The 25,109-nt window shown below is 40.6% G+C and overlaps 1 protein-coding gene across 2 annotated transcripts in view; it reads right to left on the reverse strand.

The window, feature by feature from the left end:
- Positions 1 to 17,742, reverse strand: part of SNRK (SNF related kinase) — a 61,849-nt gene extending 44,107 nt beyond the window's left edge. Inside the window, exons 1-4 of one of the 2 annotated variants that reach the window (XM_061196543.1) lie at positions 17,627 to 17,742; positions 14,231 to 14,280; positions 3,572 to 3,633; positions 19 to 138 (exon numbers count right to left, since the gene is read on the reverse strand). In XM_061196543.1, the coding sequence (XP_061052526.1) occupies positions 19 to 138; positions 3,572 to 3,633; positions 14,231 to 14,280; positions 17,627 to 17,716 (322 nt within the window). In that variant the 5' untranslated portion in view covers positions 17,717 to 17,742. The remainder of the gene's footprint in view (positions 1 to 18; positions 139 to 3,571; positions 3,634 to 14,230; positions 14,281 to 17,626) is intronic. The other variant, XM_061196544.1, reaches the window with a different exon arrangement.
- Positions 17,743 to 25,109: the final 7,367 nt, after the last annotated feature.

Consider the following 25,109-nt stretch of genomic DNA (forward strand, 5'->3'; position numbering starts at 1 on the left):
GCAATCTTCCCATCATACCCTCGCTTGAATCCTGCCATGCTGGTCCAACAGAAGAAAAAATATTTAGACTGTTTAAAATGGATCTTCTCATATATCTGCTGAAAATAAGGAATTCATTTTCAATGTCGCCATGGACATCTACAAAAATAAGAGAAATAAAATTAAGTTTTCTGTGACTTTTCCTTTTATAGCTTCATTTTTCTTTAAATTTTAAGAGAAGCTTGAAATAAATATATTGAGACATAAAATGAGTCAGGAGCATTTATAACAACCTATTTACATATTTAGGATTTACATTATAAAGGTTGATAATTTAAATACCATTTTACTTTGCAAACTGATAAAAAGTTAGTTTGTTGAAACAATTTTTTGGTGATGTCAGAAATAAGAAAACTGGCAAGTTTGATAAGCTATGTTTTAAAAGAATATTTTCCAAAAGTAATTTCTATTAGTGTCTTAAAAAAGAAGTCAGGGATTGACAAGAAAGGGAAAACACAAAGAATATACACTTGGACAGAAACCAACAACTTTTTCCTGTTATTCCAAAATTAGCACTATTTCCTTTAAAATCTCTTCAATAAAGGCTTCTCTAACTCCCCCAGGTGGAATTACCTTCCCTTCTCTTCTCTGCATCTCCAAAGCACCATGGGACACCTCCATCCCAGGCGGTCTTATTCTATAGGTTTTTGTATACACCACCTTTATCCTGAGACTGCAAGCTTCCTGAGGGGTCTTTGGTTCTATCAATATTTTTTACTTGTACCCTTCCCTAATGCCTAGAACAGTTTTACATATAGCAGGTAATTAAAATGTTGTTAAATTTTGAAATGCAACTTTTTTTCAAAATGTTTACAAGGCAATGGTTTGCTCTTGCATCACTAGTGCCTAGAACAGTAAGTGGCACACAGTAGGTGCTTATTATTTGCTGACTGACTGGTACTCACTCTTCGTGCTTATCAGTTATGCTTATCTTTATTATGGTTTTCCAACTCTCGAACAAAACCTACTATGATCTGCTTATATTTCAAGAACAGACAAGCATGCATTTAAACCATTTAACTGTTAAAGACCATTTGGCTTTAAAGACCTCATTTCATATGGAATTTAAAATTCTCATCCTTTATAGTGTAAACCTTAAAATATAGAAATAGGTTCTTATAAATGACCCTGACTCAGAAAAATTTTTAAATGTATATAATTATATAAATTAAGACATCACTTTAAATCTCACAGACTGAACTCCCACTATTATTTTTTCTGACCAAAACTTAATAGAATTAAATAACAAAATCCAATGAAAAATACAGCCATCTCCCAAGACTAGATCTTTCCTATTAGTGCACATTCATCCCTTCAGTGAAGCATTTTCTAATGCTCCTGGTATACAGTTTCACATTTTCAGTTACTTTTTGTTAAGAACAGTACTTACAGCATTTACTCCACTTTGGTGAAAATATCCCAAAAAACTAAATTGTACATAAAATAAGGTAGTTTTTCTTTTTAAGCACTAGCATTAAATACCTTTAAATCTCATTTTCGCTTAAAAGAACAGAAGAAAAGCTAACATTTACTGAAGACCTACTATATGTACTTGTACAAAATGAATCAAATTGGATTGTGTCATTGGATCTTAACAATCCTAAGAGGTCAGTATTATTTCCATTTTATAGCCAAGAAAACACTTGTGTTCCAGGTACGTGCTAAAGCTAAGGTTCAAACTGAATTCTTATTTCAAAGCATACACCTCTTATAAACATTTGGCCACTCTTAACAATATTATATTTAGGATAATAATATCTTAAGGGTTAAAATACTATAAAAGAGGCATAGTCATTCCCCCATGCAAACTGAAATGATCTGAATCACATATCTGGGGCCCCCTCAAGCTTTTCTGTAATTGTAAATTACCCTCAGAGTAATTTTGAGTGATTTGTTTTTTTAATTGTAAATTGCCCTCAGAGATAGGATTATCAGTCTCATTTTGAGGCACAAAAATAATGAGTAACTTGGCCTAGGCTATAGGGCCAGTGTGTAAAAGAGCTGGGATTTGAACCCAAGGCTATCTTGACACCAAAATCTGTGCTTTTAACCACTATGCTACACTGTTTCTGTGCTAATTTCAGAAACAAAATCCTATTTCTATTAAGATTTTTTAAAATAAGAAACCCATACTATCTATGTACAGGGACTGGAGAAAAAGCAAATTTCTTCCATACTATGTATTATCCTTGTCATCTGAGCTAATAATTTTAATAAGATTAACAGGAAAACCCAAGTGGAAAAGTCTTGCTTTATTTGGACAGTAGTTCCCCAAAAGAAAGTTTAATTCAGGCATGTCTAATTTTCAAAAATAGAAACTCTAAGCTAACTCCAGGGGGCAGAAAACTATCTTTAAATCTTTAACTTCAATTAATTATAATGGCAGTAATTACTCTTAAAATTCTACCCAAGTCTATGTTTCTATTGTATGAGTTTGCAAATGCAACTTTCGCTTTCAAAAGAAACTTCTTCAGGCTGCCACCAAGTTACCTAATATTTTTTTTTCATCTATCACTTTAGTTTAGATGTATTCTACAGTGGCATATAAATCAGACTTTACAAGTAAATCTGAGTTTGTTTGAATTTTAACTTAATTCATTTTTTTAATTTAAAGATTTTTTTATTACAAAAGTAATAAATGAATATACAGATGAGGGAAAAAGTCTTTTTTCAGGGTCTTAAACACCCAGATATTCACACACTGTCATTTCTCCTCCCAGTACTGTGTTAGCAAAAGGGCACAATGAAATAATTTTTAATCTACTAGCAAGTTCACAGGGAAGAATCTTATAGGGTCCTTTTTTTAAAAAATTATTTATTTATTTATTTTTGGCTGAGTTGGGTCTTTGTTGCTGCACACAGGCTTTCTCTAGTTGTGGCGAGCGGGGGCTACTCTTCGTTGCGGCGCGCAGGCTTCTCATTGCAGTGGCTTCTCTTGTTGCCAAGCACGGGCTCTAGGCGTGCAGGCTTCAGTAGTTGTGGCACGTGGGCTCAGTAGTTGTGTCTCGCGGGCTCTAGAGCGCAGGCTCAGTAGTTGTGGCTCACGGGGCTTAGTTGCTCTGCAGCATGTGGGATCTTCCCGGACCAGGGCTCGAATCCGTATCCCCTGCTTGGCAGGCGGATTCTTAACCACTGCACCACCAGGGAAGCCCTAGGGTCTCTTTTTAATGACAGACTACCCTGTAATGAAATGATACTCTCACTATCAAAGAATTTACTTTTTTTGGTGTTTTTCTGGGTACACATATCTCTTGCTCATTGCCTATGAAACTACAATTGTATACCTAAAAACAGGAAGTTACGTATAACTGAAAGTTGGGAGGAAAAATATCCTTGTTATTGAACATCTTTTTGAATACACTGTTTAACCCTCCTATCGAGTATATTTTGAGTTAGCATAGGAAATAATTAAATCATTTTTTGATCTTGGAGGATCTTGCAGTGCCTGAAAATCATTCTGAACACCAATGGAAAATGTTAAGATGTGGCTTATATAAAGTAAAGGTGACTCTGCACCAGCTCCAAGACATACCCTGCCAACTGCATACTGAATAATCCTTGTTATTACTGTGTTTCGTTAGGTGCTTCTTTCTCCTAAAAGAAAACACAAAAAAGATTTTAGTTTAGTTCTACTTAACTTTGCTTAAAGTTAAAATATAAACCCTCAGGCTGGATCCAGATGAACATATAAAAATGGTAAATTTGTCTTCCGTGACCCAGTCTCCCATTTTCTTTCTCTCCTCTATGAATTGCAACCCGTTCAAGGAATCTTTAGTCAACAGGAATGTCACAGTGAACAGATACATGGAGACTGGTCCAGGTAGACAGCTCAGAAGGATTACTGCACTGGAAGAAGGAGGAAATTATAATAACGAACAACAGTCAAGTCACCGTTTTTAAATGCCTCTTGGGTAACGAGCACGAATCCGCATTGCACTGAATCCTCACTAGGAGCCTGCAAGGTAGGCACAAGGAGGCTCAACCTGCCCTGTAAGCAGCAGTCTGCAGCTCCAAGCCTGCTCAGCCTGGCTTGGGAGCCCAACTTGCCTGCAGGATGCCCTCTGGCCTCATGAAACACCCACTCCAATAGCCAGGGAGGGCAACCTTCCCAACACACCATCCTCTAGCAGGGCAGCAGAAATCAACACCAGCACCAGAGAACACACAACACAAAACACCTTTGCTTTAGAGGCTTTCCATCTGATAGTAAAAAAGAAACTCTATGAACAAAGAGAATGTGAGAGGCTCACTGATATCTAAGTTCACGGCACAGTGAGGGAATACTGACTGACTGAGGCAGCCTTGCAGGCCTTTCCTCAACACTGAAATACCACACAAATAAAGTTCCAAACATTCAAACTACGCCAAGGCACTTTACACAATACACTACACAGGTGAGTTCGTCCAGGTAAGCATTAAACTCAAGCTCACAGGAGCTTGGGGGAAAGGGAGTACAAAGAGGTGGGGGAAAGCAGGAAAAGTAAAAGAAAGAAGCAAAGGTGGATGTGAAACCAAGTTTATTGCTGGGAATGAAGGGATGAAAAGAGATGGAGATACTGCTACCACACAGACGAGGCCAGCAAAGCCATAGGCACAGGCCCACTTCTAATGAGAAGTGAACCCTGGGATGCCTACCTGGCCTTCAGCTCCAAGTGGGATACAGTAGCTCCTCCCATTACCCATGCCTGCTTCTCTCTTTCCAACAGCCAGTTTCACCCACAGTCTCTCTGGCCAAGCAGTGCGATGGTCCCGCATGGCTGAGGACTGGTTCTGAAGGCCAATGACTGGATCTGAATCCCAGCTCACCAGCCACAAGTCACTGGACCTGAGCAAAACCTGATCTCTCTGTACCATCAGTTTCCTCATTAGAAAATGTCAGTAGCCAAGAGCACCTCATAGATTGTGGTGAGGATTAAATGAGTTAATAAAGGTAGTGATTAAAATAAAGCCTGGCACAGAGTAAGCATTCAGTAAATACTAGCTACCACCACCACTATCATTGTTATACTGATGGTAATCTCCCCTACCCAAGCAGAAATTCTTTTAGTCTTCCAGTCTACTTCAAGAGACTGAATTTACTGAGCTATCATCTCTCTTCTGTTTTCAGAAATCTTCTACTGCTTAGTTTCCTAAAATGTATTAACTTGGAAATGGGTGTTGATAAAGAAACTAATCTCTAGTTTGGTATCAAAGTCTGATGATTTTTCAATAAAGCATCCCACAAAAATCTAAGTATTTGCTTTTCAAATGATACTAAGATGACATTCTATCAAGTGTATCCTTTTAAAAAGGACTAAATATTCCTTTATATTTTTCCTATCAAAGTAACATATTTTAATAGAAAATATGGAAAATACAGAATAGGAAGTAGAAAGAATAAAGAGGCATCCACAGTTCTACCACAAAAGATCAGCACTATTAATATTTTGGTGGTTTTTCTGCAAATGTTTATATACAGCTTCATTTTGTTTTATAAAGGTGTGATCATTCTATATATAACTTTATATCTTGTATTCCTTTTTCACTTGACCTATTATTTTCCTTTCAGTAATTTTGCTTCAATTATGAAAGAAACATCTATGCAGTGTAAGAAAGAAATACAATCAGAACATATATATTGGCAAAAAAGAGAGGGAAGGTTTTTTAAATTAATTATCCATCAGTCTATCCTCTGTGATTATCTCTGTTAACATTTCGGACACAGCCTTCCAAATTATGTTCTATGTATAATACATGCCAGACACAAAGGTTTTAATAAAATGGGATCACACACACATAAACTGGAGACGGGGGGGAGCAGTGTAACCATTTTCTAAGTACTTCTCTCCACAAAACAAGTTCACTTTAGAAAGTTTGGAAAATGAAGAAAAGCACCACAGATTAAAAACAGACAAACAAAAAACACCTATAATTTCATCTAGGATGACCTCTCTTCAGGTTTGAGTATATATTCTTTACACCTATGCTTCTTTACAAAGCTAAGATATTGTATATGAAGTCTTATGACTACTTTTTCCTCTACTATAGAATGAACATTTTTGCATGCACTAAGTTCTTCTAAATCACTATTTTTAATGACTACATAGCTAAGATGACATCTTTTAAAACAGCAAAAGCACTAAATTAGGCCATTCTAAAGCAGTCTTCTTATTCAGCATGTGCTCACACATGCATATAGCTAGGCAGGACCTAAATGAAACAGGCCATCCAGGAGAGGGTGTTTACAATATGCAAATCCACGTTTGAGAAACAAGTACTAGTATGTGTTGCAAGAACACACCGATGTTCTCCCAGTTTACTAAAGAGAGCAGAAGCAACTGAGGCGTGCGGGTGTGGCTGGAGAAGAGGAAGGAAGTGTGGGCGGCCCTACACACATTTTGCAAGCTGCTGAAAACAGTTGTAAAACCAGCCTCTGTTAAACCTACTGTCAAGTTGGAATTCACCCTGTTATTCTTGTCAAAATTCACTTCTGGCTTTTCACTGACATCTTCACCACTGCAGTGTGGTCTGTATATCAAACAAAGGTCTCCAACTCACACCTCTCCCTAGGAGAGGTGAGGAAGAGCACACTGAACAAAGGTGGCTCTGCATGGATACTCATTATCAACCAATCCATGGCATGAGAAAGCCGGTCACGCAAAAAGGGCCATGTGCAAAAATCAGGCTACTTCTATAGCCTCTCTGCACTTTGGGATATTACAAATTCCCCCCCAAACCAGACCACGAATATTCAAATACACAAAAACCTCCCAAACAAATTACATGCTTGAAAAAAAGTATCTGTGCCAATACTCTCCCTCCAATACATACAACTAAAAGATGAGTTTTTATAAAGCCACGCTAAAACTGTATTTAAGCTTCTTACACATGGAAATTATCTGGTATCTTTTACAAACACCAAAAAAATGAACACTGTTGTTACTCTTACTTAGGGGAAATATCAGACTAAACGTATGTTTGGAGAAAAGCCAACTTAAGTGAAGGAACTAACACACTCTCCATGAAAATTACTGCCCTGATCTAACTGCTAAAATTTCAAAGATACCTATAACAAAAATGGTATAGGCTGGAAAGAAGACAGTACTCAATCCTCTAGGAATATCAACAACCTCCAGATCAAGCAAAATAAACACAACCCCAGTGGCAGTCACCACCGCTGCTCTTTTCATCCAAAGTAAACAACATGCCACATTTCTAGAACAGCACTCCTCCTCCTGGGTGTTATCAATATAAGCTATAAATCAAAGATGAAGAAACCAGGGAATTCCCTGGTGGTCCAGTGGTTAGAACTCTGCGCTTCCACTGCAGGGGGCACGGGTTCGATCCCTGGTAGGGGAACTAAGAACCCACATGCAGCGGGGCGCGGCCAAAAAAAAAAAAAAAAAAAAAAAAAAAGAGGAAACCACAAACAGGTCAACACGTCCCAAGTTATGGAAGAATCCAGAGTTCTTCACTGGACTGGTTGAACATTACTATGTGGGTATCAAGTAGTATCAGTCTGTAGCCACTGAATGGAATCAAGATGGAAACTACAAATTAGAAGATTTCAGTCAACCATTTATTATGAGAAATGTCCCAATAGACAAAAATGTACCTCCAAATGTCTAATAAAGTATTTTTCAAGGGAAGGTAACTGCCTACTGAAGTATGTTCTGCAAGTTTTCTTCGAGGTAGTCAATTTTAATGGACTCAGGGCCACTGAGGTAACCAGGAATGCCAGGCTGAAAAGCCTGCTCCAGTGTCTCGAGGCAGTGACTGGGTTGCCAACGCAGATCTATTCCTTAAAGTGCTGGTTTAAGTAATCTTTATTTCCTCTAAGTAAACAAGCTATATTCCAGGACACATCAAGGAATTTTTGAATGAATTCAGGAGTCAGGCAATCCATTAACTGATGTAAAGCAGTAGTTAGTATTTGTAGAAAGGGGTTAACATCCAAGCCACAAAACCTGGAGCAGCAGCACAGATAATAAGTTCAAATTCCTAAACAGAATTGCCTCTCATTAAAGTGATGAAAAATGTTAATAACCATGTCACCATTTCTACCTGATGGTAAAGTGAGATTTCAAAAATCAGTATGGTGACAGCCCTGGTATAAAGTGCCCACATAATAAATAATGACTTAAGCACAAGTTGGTGTGTAGAAATTACTCCAAAATAAATAAAGCCAACCCACCATTACTCCTTTGCCAGGAAAACAGAATATAAGTTGGAAGTTATGGAGAATTTTAAAACTTAAATAATCTAAATCTCTCTTCCAAAGCTTTTATTAATACTGTCAAAACTCATTTTAACTCCCTATCATCTTTTCATCCCCCCTGCTGATATTGTGACAAAGATGGTCATGAAAAAGTGGTCAAAAAAGAATGCTGGAAAAGAAAAAAAATAAACTGATCCATTAACAAAAATACTGGCACCTAACATTTCACTGACTTTGACTTAAAAGGCAGAATCATTTGGGGATTCTCTCATACTGTTGGGACTGCAAATTACCTTTCTGAAAAACAATTTGGCAATACCTGTATCAAGAGCCCTAAAATAATTAATATCCTCGATTTAAAAATCTTACTACTAGATTTATGTCTTAAAGAAATAAAGACATGAACAAATATTTATATTCAACAATGTTCAGTGATATTCATATACGAGAAAAAAAAAATCAGAGACTTCCCTGGCTGTCCAGTGGTTAAGACTCCGCGCCCCTAATGCAGGGGGTATGGGTTCGAATCCTGGTCAGGGAACTAAAACCCCACATGCCGCACGGTGTGGCCAAAAAAAAAAAAAAGTATATATATATGTGTATATATATATATCTCAGAAATAGCCGAAAGGTCTACAATAAGGAAATGGTATACCTAACATTAACACTATGCTGCTATATTTTGAAGCTATTTAATCTCATGGGAAATTGTCACAATAAAATATTAACTAAAAAAATTCACATACCAAATTTCATGTCATAGGATCCCAATTTCTTTAAAAGCATATAATTTGTCTGCATATATACTAAAAATACCAAAATGTTAATTGGTAAAATTGTAGTTTTCTTTCTCTTTATGCTTTTCTGTTCTTTTCAAATTTTTCACAGCAGATGTGTGCTGCCTTTTAATCTAGGAAAGGCAGACGTTATTAAAATTCTGAATTTCTGTACATAGTTATTCAATTTACTTTTCCATTGAGATCTATAAAATAAACCAATTTCCCTGAAAACATATATACATATTTATGTAATCTTAACAAGCAAGACATATTCAATGAAATATTCTACCTCCCTTGAGGGACAAAGTATGCAATTTCTTCAGGCTGAGGAAGGAACAGGAACAGTGAGTCTATTTTTATCAGCAAACATTTGAGCCCTAATTGTGTAGAACACAACACAGTCCCTGTCCTTTAGAATCTTCCAAATAAGTTATCGACACATAAAAAGACAATCAATTATACAAGTTAACCTCAGTGAGTTCTGTCAAAGGAAGAGCAGAGGATACCAAAGGCAGGATCCCCAAGGACGGGGCAACCCACAGATCAGGCCTTACCCTTCACCGGGAGCAGCGGGGCACCATTCCTGACAGTGGGGGAAACAGGCAGCAGAGAGCGCATGTGGCTTCCGAAAGGAGAACGTCAATGTGCGTGAAGTTAGGCCGTGGGGTAGAAGTGAGATAAGTTTAATAGGGTTAGGAAGGCTGATCTTGAAAACTACCTAGTGGCTCACCATTCAGGGAACTGTGATGAACTCTTAGCTTCTCAAAATCAATGGAAAACTTGCTAGACTAAATAATTCACCACCTATCTATCTTCGAATTATACTTAAGGTTAATTCAAGTGCCATTAAAGAGTTAAAAATGCACAGGAGCAGCTTCACATCACAGAGCTGATATGAGGCCTCAAAAGAAGAGAAAAACTCTAGGTTTTAACATGAGAGCAACATAAGAATAAGGTCATTAGAAAATTTAAACCAATTTAAAAACACTGTTCACTTTAAAGTTCCATAAACACCAATTTTTGTCTTGACTTACTAGATCTCTCTCATTATTACCCATACTACTTTCCTAAAAATCTATTACTAACCAAAATAGGTTTATATAGAAATGAGTCTTATAGCAAAACTACAGTTGACCTTTCTTCTCATTGTCTCATTTCAAGTTTTAAAAATGTCTTCTACTGCCACAACTGCCCACTGTTTTGTTTTAATGCAGGTTTCAAAAAGAGTAAACAATTCAACTACTGGGAATCTATGTATGCACTGGATTCTTTACATATGTTATATAATTTATTCCTCACAACCAAGAATACAATGGAAGTATCATACCCATTTTAACAGATGAGAAAGCAGGGTCAAATAGGATAAGGACTTCCTATGCCCCAGTCCTACGCCCAAGTAAGAGCTGCCTAAATTGACTCCTGGGCCCTGCATTTTTTCCTGAAATAATACAATGCCTCCCCCTTTGACGTAGGCCTTTCTAATTCCCAGGGAAACAACAGTACTAAAATAAATCTATTTTGACATTTCTGTTTTTCCTCCCATTCTGACATGCCATGTGAGTTACCTGACCCAGCAATCAACTAAAAAGAGGAAATTCCCTAATGCCACCAAAGTGCCAAAGACTCACCTAATAAACATTATTAATTAATAATTCCAGGGACTTCCCTGGTGGTCCAGTGGCAAAGACTCCACACTCCCAATGCAGGGAGCCCGGGTTTGATCCCTGGTCAGGGAACTAGATCCCACATGCTGCAACTAAAGATCCCGCATGCCGCAACTGAGACCCGGCGCAACCAAATAAATATTTTAAAAAGATTCACATAACTTGTAATAGAAAGTTTTGCAAAGTAAAACTTTTTTTAAAAAGTTAAATAAATAATTCTATTAAAAACTTTTTGAAATGTTTAGAAACTGCTCTTTGAGAAAGGAAATTGCAGGCAAATAACCATTCAAAAGACAGACTGAGGTAATTACCGGTCATCTAAAAATTGAATGGCACCTTGAAAATAACTTCACCTCTAGAGTTTGCATACAATTTTGTTATGGCAAGAGTCCTCCCCAGTGGCACAGAATAGCCAACACCAAGCAAGTAATTTAAGTACAATTTAGGAAAATCCTATTTTCTGCTGTAAAAAATTTATCCTTGGGACTTCCCTGGTGGCGCAGCGGTTAAGAATCCACCTGCCAATGCAGGGGACATAGGTTCGAGCCCTGGTCCGGGAAGATCCCACATGCCGCGGAGCAACTAAGCCCATGCGCCACAACTACTGAGCCTTGCTCTAGAGCCCGCGAGCCACAACTACTGAGCCCGCGAGCCACAACTACTGAGCCCACGTGCCACAACTACTGAAGCCTGTGTACCTAGAGCCCATGCTCCACAACAAGAGAAGCCACCGCAATGAGAAGCCCGCACACCGTAACGAAGAGTAGCCCCTGCTCGCCGCAACTAGAGGAAGCTCGCATACAGCAACGAAGACCCAAAGCAGCCAAAAATACATAAATAAATAAATTTATTTTTTTTTTTAAATTTATCCTTACCCAAGCTGCAATTTTAATGTACTTTTGCATATTACATTCTCTCCATTTGTTTCTGAAAAAGCATTTTCCTTCACAAGAGGATTAGCAAATGCTCACAGAATAGGAGAACAAAGGATAAAATCAAGCCTTGAAACTGTAGATTGAATATTCTCATTCTAAATATCTTCTGTAGTACTCATAATGCTTTATACCAATAAAGAGAGAACTGTTTAACCTGTAGAATATGAGGTAAAACACAAAGCTAAACTCTAAAATTCAATCGCTCTACTTCTGTCCACTGCTAAAAAAAGACTGTATGGTATTTGGACTATTTTAAAGAGATCCATAAATATGGCACACCCTAGCTTCATAATTTGTCCAACGAATATTTGTTAGTATAATGTCCTAAATCTAAAATGAACTTTACCTAGATAAGTTATACTGTAAGAGTGAAACCTACATTACCTAAAATATAATCTCTTTAATATAAAAGCAGCAACGTGGCTAAATATTAAACCCAGTTAGATACATTATTCAAACATTTTCCCCTATTTATGCAATATGAAGACAATATAATGAACTAAGAGGTGTGTCTGCACATAGAAGGGGAGGGAACATCAGAGAAAAGCTGAGACAGCAACCTAAGAGTCACATTTCAAAGTACCACAGAGTCAACTTTTATTATCTTCACCATAGAGGCGCACTTTAAAAATGATCAAAATTCATTTATTTAGCAAATATGAGTAGCATCTTAGCACAAAAGAGTACCACAGGACATGGAGCCCAACAAATTACTCAACCTCTGCCAACAGGCATGTCTTTTTCTATAAAACAAAGATAATCACCACCTTGGACAATTATTATGAAAGCAAAAGGCTATAATACATATTAGCAAGTTGTGAGTGGGATCAAAATCACCCCAGGATTTTTCTCCCCAACTTTTCACAAATGGCTTCCCTCCCAGGAGAGTCTGATATTTTAGAGGGGTTGTATACTTACTTCCTCATCTTAGTTTGATATCGGTACCCTCACCCCTTACTGGCCCAAGTAACTGCCCCTAAATGCCTGTACTGGATATAATAGGAAGGCCACTGCCCCACATTATTTACACCTCTCAAAGGGACAAGGAGGCCGGAAGATGTGTTCTTTCCCCTAAATCTGCCTTCAGGAGTTCACAGGAGGCATCTCAGAGAATTAATTTTTTTGTTTGAGCTAAGAACTGAAATTGGCCATGGTGGGAAAGAGGTCTTAGTGTGATTGGGACAGCAATACATGCAGAGCAGAGTGTAAGAGACAAGGTTAGACAGGTAGGTAAGGGCCAGATACCCAAAGGTCCTTGTATCCTGTGCACATCAGTTGACATTCCTCACATCTGGCTAGCCCTTAACCATGCTTCAGGGCCCAGCGTAAAGGTCACCTTCCTGACCATAGCCTCTCCCTCCCCTCCCACACTCCTGCACACCAGCTCCCCACGCCCTCTCACAGCACCAGGCCCTTTTCCATTATGGCCCTTATCACAATTGTGGTTATATAATTATTTGTGTGATTACGTGATTAATAATCTGTGTCCCCCCCTAGATTACATGATAAATTCAGCCCGCGTAAGACGCACGTCTGTTTTATTCAGCTCTCCATCCCAGGGCCCGCCAAGTATAGCATCTGCCCAAAATATATAGGTATACTTTATTAAATGAACAAATGAAAGCTGGCACTAAGAAGCCAAGGAAGAATCCTGAGCAGGGGAACGGCAATCAGAGATGACAGTTAAACAAACCACTCTGGCAGCAAAGTGAAGATCAGATTGGAAGGGCAAGACTAGAGTTTGGACACAGGTAAGGAGACTAGTGAAAATGTCTCCAGATAAATGATTAAAGACTTAAAAATGAGGGCAGCCTGTACCTGGGCGGTTATGGCGAGGATGTAATGGAGGAGACACGTTTAGGGAGTAGAATCCAGGAACTCAATGCACAGAGGGCAAAGCAAAGAGGGCAATCTAGAATGACTAGTGGAGAGTGGTAACAGGTGGGGTCATTCACTCAGACAGGGAATTCAGGACAGTAACAAACATTTCTTGAGCATTTACTGCATGGCAGTGTAGAGTGGAAGATTTGCTTCTAGCTCTGGAATTCTATGAGTGAAGAGCAATTTCAATCCAACTCCTCCGGATAAAATGGGTATGGTTTCCACTAATGGGCAACAAACTAAAGTTGAGATTTTTAAAGTTTCTTCGCCAGGACACTTCTTGGATACACTGACTATGTGTGAAGCATTACACTGGTCTGGGGATATAGAAATCAAAGAAGGGGTCTCTGGCTCCAAGGAGCTGATAGTCTTCTGGATTTGAGAAAGGTAACTGCATGTCAACAACTGAGAAACCGAGGCCCACTGAGGCTACGATTTGACGAGTTACATGTCCTGTAACCTACATTTCTGGAGCACTGATTTCATAATCAACATCACATTTCAGGCCAACATGTAGCTGAGGGGTTATGTGTTTAGACAGTCAGACAGACACCCCTCCCCCCAATCTTGCTGTGAGCCTGGAGACACTCCAGAACTTAAAACATCATGGTGCATGGGCAGCCAATGCCCTCCAACTCTGAAGTAACTGCTGTAGTCACATGGCAGCAGTCTGGGAAATAGGACACAACAAGGAAGGAGAGAGAGAAAGGCCTTCTTTGTCAGGAAAGAGCCTACCTGAGCAGAGGCCAAACGCTGGAGGTGCCAAAGCAGAATCTCAGGAGGCTCTGGAAGTAACAGCAGAGAAATAAATGTTCAGGAAAGATAGAGCAGGAATCCTCTTTAGTCAGGTTCCTCCCCTACCACCAGCAAGAAATGGTTTCCCACGGGATCTAAGGCCTCAACCCAAAGCAGATACACGGAAAAACAAGATAAGGAAGTAATCTGCGGTGTGAATAATGCAGCTCCAGATCACCCAGAACAGACAACACATTTCCAGTGCTCACTTGTGAGGCCATTAAGTCCAAGAGGCTGTACACCGGCTCTTCCCAAACTAAAACAAAATAACAAAACATGTCCCCCTCCATCCCCAAAGGTACTGCCCCACTCCTCCCCCTTCCTTTCCATAGTCTTAAAAGAAACAAAAACAGCTGCACCCTGTTTCTACCTCCTCAACTCCCTTTCACCCACTTGGATCTAAGTTCTTCCTCCACCACCTGACCTTGTCTTTTCACCCTCCTTGAACCCTTGTAGCCCTTTCCCCTTTTCTCTGCCTGGGAACTCTACCCATCCTTCAAGACTGGTTCAACCATCACCCTCTCTGTGAAGCATTCCCAAGTCAGACTGTTCCTTGCCCAGGGGTCTTGCCTATGTCTCACCACAGCATTTGATCCTACTGTTATTGTTTACCTTGGTGTAAATATAATTTATAATAGCCTGGGACTTCCCTGGTGGCGCGGTAGTTAAGAATCCGCCTGCCAATGCAGGGGACACGGGTTCGAGCCCTGGTCCGGGAAGATCCCACATGCCGCGGAGCAACTAAGCCCGTGCACCACAACTACTGAGTCTGCAACAAGAGAAGCCACTGCAGTGAGAAGCCCGCGCACCGCAACAAAGAGTCCCCACTCACTGCAACAAAGACCCAACGCAGCCAAAAATAAATAAATAAGTAAATAAATAAAACAAAAAACAAAAAATACAATAGCCTGTAAAGGCAGGAACTAGTTTTTATTCACTTTTCTACTGCTATCCTCTAACCCAGGGCCCCAAAAGTAGACAAAGGCTCCATGAATAAATGATCATAGGTTAGTTTACCTTCAAAACTGCTACAAACCACTCAACTTTTCCACCTAACTTGCTCTAAGAGCTGACCAGCACATACATGCACACTGGGAAGTATCCATATTCTAAATAATTAGTTTTCTTATAAAAGCATCTTGGCTAAAAATTCTACCTCTTGGTTGTTAGGCAAACAGCTGGCATGCAGTAAAATCAAGTCTTCAGAGTTCCTCACATCTATGCTTTTAATTCCTAAAATTCTGACCATGTGGAAAGTGTACTTGTACCCTTTTCTTCCTGGGCTGTGTAATGAGTTCCTAGGCTCAGACAAGCTGCTACAAGGGAGAAATCAAGCCTTATTTATACCAGTGCTTAGAACCTGGGCTGCTCAATATCTCCAAAATAAAGTTTTTTTTCTATTTAGTTTCACTTTCTATATGAAACATCCATAGTAAAGTTTAGACCAATAGTATTTCCTGCGCCCAGTAAAAATATCTGAAAGCCCTTCACTTTTAATAAGGACATTTGAAAGCCTTCATTTTAGGATTATGGGATTACATTTGACCCATAAAGGCTCAATCTATACTTCTGTTCTAGAATAATAAAAATTACATAACTTCTGAGTCCTTGTATGTTTTATACAAATGGATCTTACTGCAATAATACAGGAAAACTTACTAAAAATAGTAAAAAAAATTAATACGGTGTAACTTTTCTGCACAAAAGAAAATAAAAACTGTGCAAATTTTAAAAAATAGAAAGGTGTCAAAGTTCCCTACATGGAAAGCCTTAAAGATGGAGTATTAAGAAAAGTTAACACAGTGCACCTGACTTTCAATTACTATACTGCTTCAGTAAGTGACCTTGGGAATGTCATTTCTCTCATTTCTAGTTCTGTAAAATGGGAATGTCATCTGTTTTCCTAATAGAGATAATCAGATAGTCAAATAAAAGAATCAACATGATTTTTTTTTAAACTTGCCTAATTAGTATGCGTTAATCACCACTAGTACAGAACATTTCTCTCCAGGAATCCAATTCCAAGAGAAATATTTAAGCAGACGTTGAAGACAGATTTCCTTAAGGGAATGATTTTATAAATCTGGAGAGCCATATAACAAGATTATAAATTAACAAATTGATTACATAAGCCTTGACAACCCCAGACTTTAAAGTACACCGATATACATTCTGATAAATTAGACTGATTTGGGACTAGCACCCCAACCCCATACAAGGAACCCAAACTGAGGCAACTGATGCTTGATAGGAATCAGGTGGAATCTGGTCAGTATGCCGAACATTTGCAGTTCCATCACCTGCTAGCCATGCTTCACCTTTCACCATAAAACGTGAAACACATTAAGTCAGCTTTACCACCTGCTCCTAAAACTGTGGAAATGTACTCAATTAAATGGAAGGGGAAAAAAGTAACTTGACAGTGTGAAAAATCCGATATCCTCAGACGTCTATAGGTTGAAGAACCCTACTGCTAAATCCCTCCTCTCCCCTCCAAATACTGGACTTGAACCGAATTCCGTATGAAGCTATTGAATTTTATCTGATGCAACTGTTGGAACAGCACAGCTCCAGGAACCCCCCCCCCGCCCGCCCCCCAGGATAAAAGGCTGTCACTTTCCTGGATCCCAAGTCCAAATAAAAGGCAGGAAGGTTTCTGTAAAACGGTCCAGAAAGAAATCAACAGGCGATGACTATGGAAAAGAACGGAGGTTTTCCAATCTGAAAAATTCTAGCTGTCCCTCGGGAACGGCACTGCTCCTCCTTCCTTACCCCGATGCCCTTTCTCTACAGACAACAATATCCCCATTCTATTTTACGGCTGCAGTTTTAGCAAGGAACCCCCCTGCTACGCCAGATTTCCAGATTCTTTTGAAAAAGGAAAACACCTTTGGTGAAGAATACACACCGCACGAGAAAACCTGGGAGCGGAGCCCCGCGGGCGCCGCACTCGGCCCGCTCCGGGGCGGGGCGCGGGGATGCGGGCGCCTCCCGAGGTGCCGCAATCCCGCCGCGGCCGCAAGGGCAGGGCCTCCGGGCGCCCGCGGCCAGCCGCCGCAGTGCCGGCTCCCATCCGGGCCCCGCCGCCGCCCGCCGCCAGGCCGCCAGGCCGCGCCGCCGCCGCGCGGGGACGGGGCCGCAGCAGCCGGGGCCCCGCGTCCTCCCCGGCGCGCGACGCGGCCGGCGCGGGGAGCGCGGAGCGCGCAACTTACTTTCCGCCTGCGGCGGGAGCCCGGCTCCGGCGCCCGGCAACGGCGGAGGCAACTAGGCGGCGGAGGCCGGCCCGACCCCCGCCCACAGCCGCCGCGCCCGGCCGCGCTCCGCGTTCGCCCCTACCTCAGCCAGCAGGCGGACGTCTATCCGCAGCGGCCGCGGCGCCGACGACTCCCTACCGGCCGCCGAATCCCCGCACCCAGCGATAATCATAATACCGAACTGGCGGCCGGCCGCGGGGAGGGGGTGGGGACCGACTTGCGCCTGCGCGGGGCGCGCGTCACTGTGACGTGAGAGCCGGGGGGCGGGGCCGCGGGGAGGGAGGGAGGGACGGGGCGGGGCCGCGGGGAGGGAGGGAGGGAGGGAGGGACGGGACGGGGCGGGGCGGGGCGCACCTGCGGGCTCCCGCGCGCGGGCTGCTGGAGGGCATCCTGGCATCATCCCGACCCCAGCGAGTCTGGGCTGCGGCTGGCGGTAGGAAGCGGGCGAGGTGCCCGAACAGAAGGGACGATGAAGAAGGAAGCACTAGGGACATGGGAGAATGGCCCAGAAAAGTAGTGCGAGCCGTCGGGGGGAAATCGGAGGGAAGGGATCGCGTCCTCACCAGACTCTAGGTCCTGGGACGCGGGGCCGAGGGCGCCAGGCGCTTTACCCTTTTAAAGTTTCCTCCCATCTCCCGCCCAGGTTTAAGCAAGGAAAGGGAAAAAATTGAATATACATTCATGTATACACATATATATTCTTTACAGTTTCTTCTCTTTGGGAACCCAATTTGAAGGAATTTTGTTGATTTTGTTGCCATTTTTAAAAAAGAGAAAAAGCCCAGCATCCGAATGCAGCGCTGGCTTTAAAGGTCAGCGGGAGACCCTTGCCTGGCCAGGCTGCCTCCTCTGGAAAAGCGTGGAAAGGCGAAAGGTCGTGGGAAGTATTAAAGCATGTGAAGTTAGGGATTCAGAACACTCCAGGCATTAGCTGTGCGCTGGCTGGTTCAGCGGCACGGTCACCAGGCCGGTGGCTCCCGAAGGGAACTTAGCGCTCGCCGGAGAGGAGGGTTTGGGAGGGTAGGAGACGGGGGCAGGGGCTCACGTCTCCCACCCTTGGAAGCTTGGCTTGCAATGGAGATCAGCTCTCCGGGTTTTCTGGAAGGGAGTGACAAGCCAGATGCCAGATTTCTCCAACCTGCTTTTTCCCTTAATGATTCTCCCTGCTCTCCACCCCTCCCCCAAGGAAGGACCCCTAGCAAAGAAGGACACAATGTGGGGGGAGGCGGGAGCTGCTTAGATGCTCCAAGTTTGATTAAATTGACTGGACGGAGAAGAAAAATCTAGATGGCTTTAGCAAATGTCTCTGCTGACCTGCAAGTGTCAGAAGCCTTTTCTTTTCAGACTGTCTCCTTGGCATCTACTTTGCATGTCTGAAGATGACTGGGAAGCAAGAGTGGATTGTTGGGAGGTACAAACCCTCAGGGTAATAACAGAAGGTTAAAGGGGGACTCCCAGTTACCCTAAGGCTCTGGCATGGGGTGATGGATCATTGGCTGGGGAAAGCCTGGGGCTGTAGGCCTTAGGTGGGCCTCTGCCCCTCAGGGCTGAGTCAAGGCCCCAACTCTGGGATAACACTGGCTTAAAAAGATCATAAAAGAATAATCTCACTTTGATACTGACATTCTAACTCTAGCAGGATGTTAAGCAAGAGCTTCTAACTTGGTTTGTGGAATTCATTCCTTTGTTACTGGCAAATGGGAAGTCCTTGCACTTTTCTCCTTAGGGAGATATCACTATTCAGGGAACCCTGTAACCAAGTAAAGGGAAAAAAATACCACGCTAATGGTCTCCCAAGGGAATTCCAGTGGTTGAAGACCTCCACGCCAGGTCTGTAGCCCCTGAGATAGAACAGTAATCACAAAACAATGGCCTTAGTAGATAAGCCCTTGGAAAATAGAGTATTTATATTGCTGCTGTGTAACTCGGGTTTTGAATAAATTCTATAAGGGCAACAGGGCATAAGAATAGCAAAACAATAAATGAAAAGGAATAGAATACCTTGGTTTAAATCAAGTTGGCTCAAATTCTCTTCCAGAGAGAGGGCTGCAGTCCTGGCCATGTGCTAAATCATTTATTCATCCCCAGTGTTTCCTGGGAAGCTGGAGCGTTGCTGGCAAGAACGTGACCCGTTTTCAGTCCCGCACCATCAATGTGGTAACATGATCTGATCATGCTTAGGCAACATTTAAAAATATTCAAATACAAATTAATATATGATTGCTTAACTTTGAATTCAAGAAAATGTGTTTACTGTTAATGAAGAACCCCCTCCTTCGTTCTGCCCTGGGGCTTTCTCCAAACCAGACTGCTTTTTTAATGTTAGGTCTTTTTATGGACCTGTAAGAAGCTTTAATTAGATATACAGCACTCTACACAAACGACAAGATGCAGGCTTGGACTACAGTCTCTGTGATTCAGATCTCAGAAATAACATAATGCCACCAATTTAGGGAAGAAGTTGTTTATTGGAAGGCAACCAGGGAGATGCTACAAATTAGATCAAGATGTGAAAAGCAAGCCGATTCATGAAAGAATTGCCATTTTCTTCTTGGGACTACCCCCCCAAAGCAGCACGTATAACAAGGTTATCTTCTCTAGATATTGTTAATTTTCATAATTTATAAAACATTTAAAATAAATATATTGAAAACAACAGAGATTGAGGACTCATGTACGTTTCAGTTTTGAGTTGTGACATTTAATGATTTCCTTTTACGTATTTAATTAGTCATTTTGTGCATTGATACTTGAGCATATCTGAATCCTGGCTTCATCCAGTAGGACCAAAATAAAACGTCATTGGAATGGACTCAAGGGTTTCTCAAAGACTTTCCCTCACCACCCCCTTGGCATCAGTTAGCATCCCTAATTCTTTTATCTCAGATGTCAGTTAAGGCCTGTGCGTGACTGTGTGTGTGTATGTGTGTAATATATTTTTGATAGTTGCAATGAAGGATTGAAAATGCCAGCCCTTAACTCTGTTTGTTTGCAACCTGTGAACTGGGAAGCACGGCAGACATTGCCTGGCATTGACTGCCAGCCCCATCACCAAGAGTTATATGGCCTTGGGGGCAGATTGCTTAACCTTCCATCTGTTTCCTCCTCTGTAAAATGGGAATGATGGTGATGATAATGATATCTTTCTTATAAGATGGGTGTAAGGCCGTTGTTCTCCCAGTGTGCTCCCCGGAAATCAGCAGCAGCAGCTGGGAACTGGACTGAAATGCAAATTCTCGGGCTCCACTCCAGACCTACTAAATTAGAAACACTCTGTTTTAAGAAGACTTCCAGGTGAATCTGATGCAGGTTAGAATTTGAGAATCACTGTTGATAGGATTAAGGTGGTTTATATAAAGTATTAAAACAGTGCCTGGCACATGATAAGCAGTATATTAATGGATATTTTTAAAATTAGTGCAATATGATGTTTCCAAGATATGCAAAGTTTAATTCAGGCCACAAGAAGGACGCCCATATTCCTCCAACAAATAAATTCTGCTTAATCTTTTGTCCAAAGACTTTAACACTGCCTGCCAAGCCCTTCACAATCTGGCCCCTGCCTTCCTTTCCTGTTCTTTATCTCCAGGTGAACCACATCTCCAACCTTCTCAGTTCTCAGAAAGGGAATTGCTTTTTCATACCTCCGAGCCTCTGCCCATTCTGTTCCCACTGCCTGGAAATGTCACCCATCCCTTTTCTCCACTTTCTACAGTTGCAATCTCCTGAACCCTTCAAAACCTCACTTGAGTGTCCAGCCTCATCTGTGGCACCCCCATCCCTGCTCAGTCAGAGCCAGGCATTCTCTGGACCCAAACCTCCCTGCACATCCTGCTTGTAATATTTATCATAGTGTTTTGTAGCTGTTTACTGTTCCATTTTCTCCCTTTGGATCTTGAACTCCCGGAGGACAAGGATTTTATTTTATTCAAATTTCTATTCATGCAGCTTAGCACTGGGGTTGCAAGTAGGCAGCCCAAGGGCTTGTGCCATAAACTTGGGGTATTTTTTTTTCCCACAAAGGTCCTTTAAGAATTTGAATTAGTTGAGAACATTTTTCTGGGGGTTGGGGGCATGCCCTGCGGCTTGTGGGATCTTAGTTCCCCAACCAGGGATTGAACTCAGACCCTCAGCAGTGAAAGCTCAGAGTCCTAAACCACTGGACAGCCAGGGAATTCCCAAGAACATTTTAAAATTGGAAGAGTTAATGGTTTTGTTTAATAGTTTTATTGAGGTATGATCTGCATACCGTAAAGTTCACCATTAATACGTGGTAATTCAATGACTTCTAGTAAATTTATAAAGTTATGCAACCATCACCCCAATCCACCCCAATATTTCCATCACTCCCCAAAAGTTTTCTCCTGTGCATTTGCAGTCAATCACACTCCAATTTCCATCTCTTGGCAACCAGTGATTTGTTTTCCATCTCTACAGATTTGCCTTTTCTAGAAAGTCACTTAAATGGTATCATACAATGTGTGGTCTTTTGTGTCTGGCTTCTTTCACTTAGCATAATGTTTATCCATGTTGTAGCATGTATAAGTAGTTCATCCCTTTTTACTCCTGAATAGTATTCATTAGACAGATACACTAGATTTTCTTTATCCATTTACCAGGTAATGAACATTTCATTTATTTCCAGATTTTTGCTATTATGGATAATGTTGCTGTGAATATTTACATATATCTCCAAAGTGCACTGAGGGTATGGTGTCCTCAGCCTCGGCCATCCCAAATGTCCATTCACGTGCTCTTATGTAAAATTCCCCCACATGTCGCCTGTTTTGTGGTTTGATTCACTCCTTCAACAAATAATTACTGAACACTTACTATAAGTTGGGCATGTGCTGATCAGGGGGTGTTACAGATTCAGATGTCTCCGGGCCAGGCCTGTAATTGGAGATGTAGGTCTAGGGTGAAGGGCGAGAGCAGATAAATCGGAGGATCTAGACCCTGGCTAACAAGGAAGATGGGGAGAGTCACTACCCAGCTCTTGCTGATGGTCTGACATGTGAGAAATTCAAATCTCAAGTTGCAAGGTCTTCCCATTTTTCAAGAGAAACCAGAAATCTTTTTTTCTGAAACCAGAAATCTTGATTTTATTTTATTTTTTTCAAAATTAACTCTGCCATGAGGCAGGACTTCTAGCTATGGCAGAGGAAAACTGGAGAAAGTTGGTGTATTAGTTTTCTGTTGCTATGTAACAAATTAGCACAAACTTCTCAGCTTAGAACTCAGAGTTCTATAGGTGAGAAGTCCAGGCAGACTCGACTGGGTTCTCTGCTTAGTGTCTCACAAGGCTCAAATTAAGGTGTTGGCCGGACTAGGCTCTTATCTAGAGGCTCTGGAAATGGATCCACTTCCACGTTCATTGAGGCCAAAGACATGACAATATACCACATGAGCATAAACACAAAAATCAAATCCAGTAACATATAGAAATGACCCAGTGGGATTTATCTTGGGAATGCCAGGTTGATTTAGCATCTCAAAATTAATGCAATACATCATATTAATATAACAAAGGCCAAAATATTCTTGGTCATGTTAATATATACAGAAAAAGCATTTGTCAAAATTCAACACTCATTCATGATAAAACTCTCAACAAACTCCAAATAAAAGGGAATTTCTTCAGACAGATAAAAAAGAATCTAAGAAAAAACCTACAGTAAACATCGTACTTACTAGCGATAAGACTAAAGGTGTTTTCCATAAGTTTGAGAACAAAGCAAGGATGTCCACTCTCAACACTTCTATTTAATATCACACTGGAAGTTCTAGCCAGTCAAGAAGACAAGAAAAGGAAATTAAAGGTATCCAGTTTGGAAATGAAGAAATAAAACTGTCTTTATTTGCAAATTATTTGATCCTGTATCTGCAAACTACTAGTGAATCTTAAAAAACCAACTAGAACTAATAAATGAGAATGTCAGAGGATACAAAAACCAATATTTCTACATACTGATAATGAACACTCTAAGAATGAAATGAAAACAATGTAATTTGCAATAGCACTAAAAATAAAATACTTAGAAATAAATGTAACAAAGGATGTGTAAGAGGTAAAAATTATAAAACACTGCTCACTAAAATTTAAAAGATCTAAATAAATGGGGATATATACCATTTTCATGAATTGAAAGACTCACTACTGTTAAGATGGCAATTCTGCCCAAACTGATTTATATATACAATTCCAATCAATTTTTTGGGGGTAGAAATTGACACGCCGATCCTAAGGTTTACATGGAAATGCAAATTACCTAGAATAGCAAAACAATTTTGAAAACCAACAACATAGTTGCTGGAATAATTTACTCATTTTCAAAACTTATTATAAAATAATAGTTGTTGAGACTGTGTCACAATGGTGTAATGATAGACACATATATCAATGGAGATGAATAGAAAGTCCAGAAAATCCTTATGTTTTTGGTAAATTGATTTTCAACAAAAGTGCCAAGGGAATTCAATTGTGAAAAGATATTCTTTTTAACAAATGTTTCTGGGACCATTGGGTATCCATACACAAAAGTTAAACAAATTAAAAAATTTACATCATGTATAAAACTTAACTCAAAATCAATTACAGACTTACATGTTAAATTGAAAACTATAAAACCTGAAAAAACAAACCACAGGAAAAAAATCTTTGTGACTTTGGCTTAGGCAAAAATTTCTTAGATATGATACCAAAAACACGATTCATAAAAGAAAAATTTGCTAAATTGTAATTCATTGAAATTCAAAATTTTGGCACTTCCAAAGATATCATTTAAGGTATGAAAAGACAAGCCATAGCCTGGGAGAAAATATTTGGAAATTATGTATCTTATTAAGGACGTGTATCTGAAATATATCAAAAATTCTTATAACTCAATAAGACAAACAACCCAGTTAAAAATGGGCAAAAGATTTGAATAGATCTTTCACCAAAGAAGATATTTGTGTGGCTAAAAATAACATTAAAAGATGATCAACATCGCTAGTCATTAGGGAAATGCAAATTAAAATTACAGTGAGATACCACCATACATTTATTAGAATAGAGATAATTTAAAGTCTAATAATGCCAAGTGTTGGCAAGGATGAGGAGAAATAAAAACCTTCATACATTGCTGGTGGGAACATAAAATGTTGTACAGTCACTTCAGAAAACAATTTGTCAGTTCCTTATAATGTTAAACATAGAGTTACAACAGGCCCACAGAGCCTGTCCACCTGAAGGAGATTTCCTGGAAGTCCCATCAACTTTCACTTACATCTCATTGGCCAAAAGTGTGTCATGTTACCACCCCTAGTTCCAAAGTAGGCTAGGAAATGTGGTTTTCAGCTTGTCACATGTCACCCCAGCCTCAACAAGGATGTCAGGGCTCCGACAGGAGAAAAGAAGAGGATGGATATTGCGTTAGTGACCAGCAGTTTCAACACCCAGATCCTAGAAAAGAACAAGACCAGCACCCCAGAAGGTTTCTTATGCCCCTTCCCTGTCAGCATTCCCCCCAAGGGTGTTTCCCCTTTTTCAACTTCATATAAATGGAATCATACAGGGAATTCCC

This window comes from Eubalaena glacialis, chromosome 7, assembly GCF_028564815.1.
Source record: "Eubalaena glacialis isolate mEubGla1 chromosome 7, mEubGla1.1.hap2.+ XY, whole genome shotgun sequence".
Classification (NCBI taxonomy): Eukaryota; Metazoa; Chordata; class Mammalia; order Artiodactyla; family Balaenidae; genus Eubalaena; species Eubalaena glacialis.